Genomic DNA, 8,721 nt, shown 5'->3' on the forward strand with positions numbered 1-8,721 from the left:
TGCCCACAACAAAATGTACTCTCTCCGTATATAATTAATTGGTGCACTTTGATCAGTATGGAGTTTAGTAATGGTAAGTTGTACTATATAATTACATTACGGAGTAAGATGCTAGTTAGTGGGGTAATGAAAAATAAACAGTTGTAATAAAAAATAGCGGGGATTAAAGTATTCAAAGGGAAGAGAAGTTAAGGAATAAATGATAAAATATAAATTTTAATAAATGGAAAGTACGCCAATTAATAAAATACTTCTAATAATAAAAAGTGCACCAATTAATTATATATGGAGGAAATACATTAGTAAAAAAATGTACAAATTTGAACAAGTTGTTGTACTATATAAACACATTTGTTAGAGGCAAGAAAGCCATAGAGAGATTTAAAAACCCCCCAACCAACCCCTAAAAAGAGTAGGAAAAAATGGCAAATCCCTTTGGTCAAGTAGTTGATAATGACAAGTTAGATGAGATGCCTAGGTACGTAGACGAACCCAAAAGCCAGGAAGATAGAGCAAGAGAAGCAATGAATCTGATGAATGAGTATGACAAGAATGGAAAGGCAAGAAAATATGTAGAGGGAGTTAAGGTAGACTATGGTAATGGAGTCACCACATTGTGTATGGTTTACAATGCTACTGGAGAAACTCTCTATTACTCCACTAGTAGAGATTGGTACGGCTTCATTGGTCGTACACCTTATCCTTTCGAGATTGGTAATGGCCAATGGGCGTCTTTCCTCCATGTCAAAAAGACCAGTGCCTCCTCTGGTTCAGAGGCGGCACTGGTCTTCCGTGGTATGAACAGAAATGGACAATCCCGTGACTTTCTCGTCGCTTGGTCTAGCCCATGGTCAGCTTTCTACACAAACAAGGTAAATGCATCCCATTTTTTATTTATTATTTTATTTTATATAAATACAACTTATTTTCTATATCGGGAGAATTCACAGTAATTAAAAAAAAATGAAAAGTATAAAAGAACAATAATTAAAAGTGTTTTTTTATAAAAAGGATAAAGTAGATAATTGTTTATTGATAAAATACAAAATAAAAGAGGATGCAAGGATGGATGAGTGGGAAAAGTGTAGAAAGAAATAATTATGATTATGACAAGTGGGAAAATGTCCAAAAATAAAAAGTGGACACTTATTAGAAAACATCCAATTTAAAATTCAACCTACTCTCCTAAAACTACATGTATTCTTTAATAAAATAAATAGCGAGTATCATGTTTGTTTGTTTATGTAAGCCCGTATTTGTGACCTTTGGGAACACGATGATAAATGAGTGTCATGTACATGTATGCATAATCTGATTGATTTTCGTGGTACTTTTGTAGGCTTACAGTGATGAACGAGTGTAATGTACATGTATTCATAATCTGATTGATTTTCGTGGTACTTTTGTAGGCTTATAGTGATGTAGGTGTTGTTGGGAGTTTTAATGGAAGTTGGAGTACCGTATATAATAACTTGCAGAATAAAGGCGGGTATACACAAGAGACCAACAAAGATGGAGTTAACATAGAAGTTTCTACTGCTACGGGCACTTCTCCGTTATTTATAGCAAGAATTAAAACCCCGTTTAGTCCATGAATGTACTATATAACTTGGAACCAATGACCGGGGTATGCCGCTTCGATTGTCGATTAAAGTATAAAACTTGTCGATAAGGATGCATGGTCTTCCTCTTCGGTTGCCCATTTGCATTGTGTTATGCTTAAGCATGCATGTTATGAATTAAATAAAAAGATTGTATTTTATTTTTCTAAATTTGAGTTTTTATTCTCTATCTCAAAATTCTGTGTGCCACTTAAATTTATCAGTTGTAATTAATTCTGTATAATTTATCTTTTATATATGAACTAAAAGAGTGCTCCAAATAGTCAAATACTAGTAACAATGTCAATCACTATCCCATTATCACTTGTAATTAATTCCGTATAATTTATCTTTTAAATATGAACTAAAAGAGTGTTCCAAATAGTCAAATACTAGTAACAATGTCAATCACTATGGGATAGTTGTACAAGATTCAGACTTCCTAATAATGTACTACGTATTTATCTCGAGAGGATCGATAGTCGTAATAATTTGGAGGCATTTAACAAATTTTTGATTTGGGCCCTGAACACAATGAATTAGTACTATAATTAGGGATGACGATGGACTTCAGACCGGATCTGACAAGATCGAGACCCAAATATGCTTTATAAGACGTGGATCTAAATCCGACTAATATTATACATACCAAATTCATTGGATCTAACGGGTCTAGAATTCGAAAAGGGTCCTAAATAAATCTAGGGGAGGTAACTACTTAGATACTGGTCAGGAGTCAAGACCAAATCGTAACAGGTTTAAGACTCTTTGCCGTCCCTAACTACAATAACACTAAGATAGCTAGGGTATTCTTCACCGGAGATGAAAGTGGTGGACTCTTCTAGAAGCTTGTGGTCGCTATTGTCAGAAGGTGAAAAATGAATCAATACTTTTAGCAGTTGAAAACCGAGGCATTAAGTTAAATTTGGTTGTGTATAGCATAGCGATTGGAAACTATATGAATGATGGAGAATTAGATAAGGCATTGTCTCCATATAAAGTTATGAGGAAAAAGAATGTCAAACCAGATTCTGTCACATATAATGTACTAATTACTGGTTGTTGCAAGATGTCAAAATATGATCAGGCTATTAAATTTCTTGACGACATGACAAATTGAACATTCCTGTCAAGTGAAGATGACCATGAAGGGGTGGTTGTGATGGTGAAGGTGTGAAGATGAATGATGGTGGCGACAGTGAGGGGTAAATACGAAGGACGGTGGTGATAATGAGGTGAAGGTTGCCGGATGATGAAGTAGGCTACCAGAAAAGGGAGGATGGAAGTTTGAGGTGAAAATTGAATAAGTTGTTAGGTTATGCACAATTTAATTCCTGCGGAAAAACCATAAATTGTCAGAATCCAAATTAATTGCCACGTAATCAATTAGCATAATTTAGTATACCTACTATGTGTTGCGTGCCTTCCCTAGCTGCTTCCGAACCGAATAAGTACAGAGCTCCAAATGTCGGCCCTCCGTAGATAGTTCACAACACGTTTGGATCCACCTTAGGTTCAACCAACTAGGATATCGTCTAAGGTATTATACACTTAGGAACTCACTTTATGTGATAGGCAATAGTATTCTAATTACTGATACTTCCTCCATTTTTTTATTATTGCACCGTTTTCCTTTTTCGGAAGTTGCATATTAATTGCATCATTTCCTATTTTTAGTAAGTTTACCTACTTGAAATGACATTTCTATCCTTATATGGGTGGTGGGGACCAAACCCCACTTGTTCTTTACATAAAACTTGTACTTAATCACATGGGTATTTTTGTCAATCTCTCACATTTTACCTCCTTTCTTAATTCTTGTGCCCAATGTAGATGGTGCAATAATAAAAAAATGGAGGAAGTATATGTTTATGATCATGGATCACATATTTATAGGAAAATAGATGGTCGTATCCTACTAGAATTAGATTTAACAAAACCCTTAGGATTTAAGTCAATATCAAACTCTTAGTATTTATGAAAATCCAAAGATTTAAGTATTAGGATAACCATAAAACTCTAAGTCATGTAGGATAAGAAAACCGAATAGCTTGTGGCCCAAACTACTTGCCGCGCAAGTAGCCTTGGGACAAAGCCAACCAATGTATCCATGCGTGCAGCTGCTTTGGCGCGCAAGCCTTGGCTTGCTGCTTCGCCTCCCACGTCAAGGTTCGCAGGCCACGATGGGCGCTGGGCCTGGCGTTAACGCTGGGCCTTGTGCTCGGCGCTGGCGCTGGGCCTTGTGCCTAGTGTTGGCTTCTCTTGCCTCGTGGGCTTGCTCGTAGAGCGATGGGCTAGCCCGTTTGCCGGTCTGTCGCTCGTCGTGCTTCCGATTCGTTTCCCGATTCCATAATATATTTCCGATTCGAAAAATATTTACGTTTCCGATAATATTTCCCATTCCGACAATATTTCCGATTTAAACAACATTTCCGATTCCGATAATATTTCCGTTTCCGTCAATCTTTCCGATTCCGGCAATATTTCTATTTCTGTTTATGTATTCCAATACGAACCATATTTCTGTTTCGGTAATATCGCCGACTTCGATAATATTTATATATCCGTCATGAACCATATTTTTGTTTCCAACAATATCTTCATTTCCGGCAAATATTCTTTCTTTGCCTTTTGATGGTTTTAGCTCCCACTGGAACCAAGATCCATCAATTCTGAATGTCCATAATAGAGTATTTACTGAATATTATATTCGCCTAAATACTTGACCTGTTCACATACTATTTGTGTGACCCTACGGGTTCAGTCATGAGTAAGCAGTGGTATTAATATTATTAATTCAACTTGAACTGAAAAGGCCTGTAGCTAGGCATTCTGATCACTCGATCTCACTGAATTATTAACTTGTTTAATTAATAACAAAACCGCATTTGTTATACTTAGCATTAAATGCATTAATTGTAAACTTGAACCAAGGGCATTATTTCCTTCAGTCTCCCACTTGTCCTTAGGGATAAGTGTGCATTTCCTAATTCCTTTGTCACTTGATGCTTGCTCATGAACATAAGGTAAGAGTAGTCATCCTTATTAGGTCAAGAGGTATTTCTCGGTGTTAGAGTTCAACTAATAAAATAAACAGATAATCATAGTCTATGATTTATCTAGTACGACCATGTATTTTACAGTTTCTAGCTCTCCGAGTATTCTTGTACAGCTTTTGGCATCTCATCCCAAACTTGTGATCTTGAGGTTTGACTTAGTTTGATAGGTGATTACCCGAGCGTTGCCGTTATAGTCTCCTTTCACGGTGCGACGTTTGACAACATCAAAGTAACCAGTCCTCAAACAAGTAACCTCAAATCACTCGGGTATTGAGAATTAGTGTCGAATAAGATAATGAAATTTACTTATGACATATTTGAAGGAAATAATGCCCTTGGTCCAAGTATGCATTTAATGATAAGGCTAATAAATGCGGTTCAGTATTAATTGACAAGTTAATAAATTCAGTGAGATCAAGTGAGCTGAATGCCTAGCTAGAGGCCGCTTCAGTTCAAGTGGAATTAATGATATTAGTCCACAGCTTACTCTTGACTAAACCCGTAGGGTCACACAAATAGTACGTAAACGGATCAAGTATTTAATGGCATTAAATACTCCATCTATGGATATTCAGAATCGACGGATCCTGGTTTCAGTGGGAGCTGAGATCGTCAAAGGCAAGCAAGTGAATACTCCGGAAACGATGATATTGCCGGAAACGGAAATATGGATCGTATCGGAAATATAAATATTATCCAAGTCGTAGATGTTGCCGGAAACGGAAACATGGTACATATCGGAAAAATATTATCGAAAATGGAAATATTACCGGAATCGGAAATATTGCCGGAAACGGAAATATTGTCAGAATCGGAAATATTATCGAAATCGGAAAATAATTCCGGAAACGGAAATATTAAATATTTGTTCGAGACGGAAATTAATTCCGGAATCGGAAATATTAAATGTTGTTCTTATCGGAAATGAATTCCGGAATCGAGAATTTAATCGGAAGCGTATCGTACGAATTAGCATCGGACAAGGCCTGCCAGACGAAGGCCCAGCATGAAGCCGGGCCATCGCCCAACAAAGCCACACGCATCACACACAGCCAAGCCCCGCCAGGCCCAGCGCAAAGCCAGGCCCAACAGGGCCTTGGCGCGCGCGGAGCAATCATGTGGGCTGCGACTTTGGGCTGCGAGCGAGTGCAGACTCGCGTGGGCCGTAAGGCTTGCGCGGGTGGTGCTCGCGCTCGTGCTCGTGTACGGTTGTGTGCAATACAAATCCTAAAGCTATTAGAATTTGTTCTACGATTAAATCCTAATCCCAGCAGATAGATTTATTTAATAAGAGTCCTAACAGGATTCTAATTAAACTAAATTGGTATTCTAATAGGATTATAATTCCTTTCCATAACTCTATAAATAAGGGCCTAGGGTCACATATTTAGTGAGACAATTTTGAAGTATTCAAAGGTAAGATTTTGGAACAAAATCAGCCAAACACTTGTAGCCTATTAGCCGAAATTCATACTACCTTAAGGGCGATTCTAGTTGGTCAAGCTTAAGGCGGATCCGGACGTGCTGTGGACTATCTACGGAGGGACAACACTTGGAGTCCTAAAGACTTGTTCTTGTTCGGTTCGGGCGCAGTTAGGGAGGGAACGCTACAAAGTGTATGCATCTGAATTATGCTAAATGATTATGTGTTAATAATATGTTTCCTGGTTTTATGGTTTTTCCGCATGATTTATGTTTATTCATATGTATCATAACCTAACAGTGGTATCACGAGCCTCTTATTATTTTCATAATCTAAATTGCATGAACATGGTTAAATTTTACAAATTTGCAAGGAATTAAAGGGGTGATTAGTTTTCGTAATTAATTGCAAATTGCGTTTATTTAATTATATGTACGCAGTTTTTCGGCAGAATATTTGTTACTCAACCATATCGAGTGATTTTTGTGTCAATTTCGCATGTAAAAGGCATTCTAAAATTTTGACAAGACCCAGAATTCCCAAATTCGAAGCCTAACTATGACTTTTCGGAGGTTTAAGTTTTTCGAACGCAAAAGTTTGTAAATGTAAGATGTTAAATTGAATATTTGCGATTCTTGTTGATAAATCTTGAGTTTTTGATTGACCTACAGTATATGTTTAACAATTATGAATGCCTAGACTTGTTAATTATACAACCTAATTTGTAATTATGATTAATTTGTTGAAATTCGAATAATTTAGAATTGATTTGTTTTTCATAATTAATTAATAATTTAATTAGGTATCCATGATTAAAATCCACCATAAAAATTGTTAATTTGTGTTAAATTTTAAATTTTTATGACCTAAATTTGTATCCATGTTAATCGGAAATTAATTGATTAATAAATTTTCGATTTTTAGCTCTAAAATTATTAAATTAATATGTTTTATTAATTTTTTATTAATTTTAAATTAAAAATTTTAAATTTTTATGAAAACGCTCATAAATGTTGCACACACAAAGCAAAGGAAGCTACGTGTTACCCTTAAGGGGTGTTGTATAGTGCGGGCATGCGACGACGAGCAAGGGAGCTCGTCGCCCATGCGGTACGAATGCAACGAGCAACAAGCAAGAGGCGCGCACGCGAAGCAAGGGAGTTGGGCGTGTGCGAATCAATGGGAGATGGGTGGAGGGCGTGGCGTGTGCCAGGCGAGCAGTCACGTGTGGGCAGCAAGCGAGCTGCGCCACAGCGCGCGCTGCCTCGCCCAGAGAGCAAAGCAGTAGCGTCGTGCTATGCGGGCTGCGCGCAGCGTGGCCTGGCATGGCTGCCGATGCGTGTGGCCTGCTCGTGCGCGCCTAGCGATCAGTCGATGGGGCGCGGCTGCCTCATGACTCGATGGGGCTTGGGTGCAAGCCCAAGTGCCTCGTCGTGTTACGATTGACGCGTTTTTAATTTAATTTGAGATTTTCAGTTCGAAAATAATTTTCATTAATTTTAAAATTAATAATTTAAATTGTTTTCTCGGATTTTAACTTTGAATATTATAATTATTATAAATTTTTATTTATACTGATTATTTTACTAAAATTAAACCTTGAATTAATTTAAATTCATTTAATTCAACTGAAAAATAAATTAAATAAATGGATTCAATTATAATTTTATATAAGCTTTAAATTTTAATTAAACTTGTATGTTTTCGGTTAGACTAGAAATACATTTTTATGTTTAAAATTAGTAAAGCATATAGAGTTATTGGTTTAAGTGGGAGCAATTTTAGTCATAAACTCTTGATTAGGTCTACAAATCCTTTAAGGTTAAACAACTTGATTAGAATTAATAAGGACTGAATAATTGGTAGATTATTGGTGCCCTTGATTAATTGCTGCAAATATTTATATGATGCATACAATGTGTTTTTACTAACCAACTATGTAGGCCATTCATGATAATGAATGGGTGAATGGTATATATTGTATATGTACTGTTTTGCAGGTTATGAAGTGACTAGTATGGCCCAAATAGGATAGAAAATATGGTCTGCTTACCATTAATTTGAATGTAATTGGTCTAATGCACCAAATTTGTTTTTCAATTCAAATATGGTCTGCGTACCATCAAATAGTTGTAATTAGTTTAATTATAGCTGATCTTGTTTGAAGAAAATGGAGCCTCCCACGGTGAAATTCAAGAAGTTTCCAATCCATTTTCAAGACGGACTTTGAAGTTGAAGCTTCAAGATGAAGTCGGGCCATACTAGATCACATTTATCTTATGCATGCTTTAAGTTATTTGTTGCTTTAAATATGTCTTAATTATGCATGAGATTATGGCTTGATTATGTTGCATGATTAAGGATTTTAGTTCACTTAAAATCTAACCAACATAGTAAGAGCCTTAAGTTCCAAAGTTTAAAAATTGAGTTAAAAGGTGCCATGCCAAAATAACACTTACTTGGATAATCTTTACATCAATCTAGTAATAGTTTTACGCTCAGCGAGGTGTTACTTATTGATCCTAAAGGGGTAAGGTACACAAATAATTGTGAGTACATGTTAGTTTTGGTGATACTCAACGATATAAGTAAGGAGTCCTTTTATGTCGTGGAAAATTCGATAGGTTTTCCTAATAAG

At 36.4% G+C, this 8,721-nt stretch overlaps 1 protein-coding gene across 1 annotated transcript; it reads left to right on the forward strand.

Annotated features, from left to right (window-relative positions):
* Positions 1-357: 357 nt before the first annotated feature.
* LOC110792765 (23 kDa jasmonate-induced protein-like) lies at positions 358-1,890 on the forward strand. Its single transcript, XM_021997588.2, has 2 exons — positions 358-872; positions 1,410-1,890. The coding sequence occupies exons 1-2, from the start codon at positions 423-425 to the stop codon at positions 1,593-1,595; spliced, it is 636 nt and encodes a 211-aa protein (XP_021853280.1). The 5' UTR covers positions 358-422; the 3' UTR covers positions 1,596-1,890.
* The last annotated feature ends 6,831 nt before the right edge of the window (positions 1,891-8,721 follow it).

The sequence above is a fragment of the Spinacia oleracea genome, chromosome 6 (genome assembly GCF_020520425.1).
Source record: "Spinacia oleracea cultivar Varoflay chromosome 6, BTI_SOV_V1, whole genome shotgun sequence".
NCBI lineage: Eukaryota > Viridiplantae > Streptophyta > Magnoliopsida > Caryophyllales > Amaranthaceae > Spinacia > Spinacia oleracea.

Coding starts and splice junctions, on each gene's coding strand:
- LOC110792765 (XM_021997588.2), top strand. CDS start 423: ATGGCAAATCCCTTTGGTCAAGTAGTTGATAATGACAAGTTAGATGAG. Junction 873..1,409: donor CAGCTTTCTACACAAACAAG/GTAAATGCATCC, acceptor GTACTTTTGTAG/GCTTATAGTGATGTAGGTGT.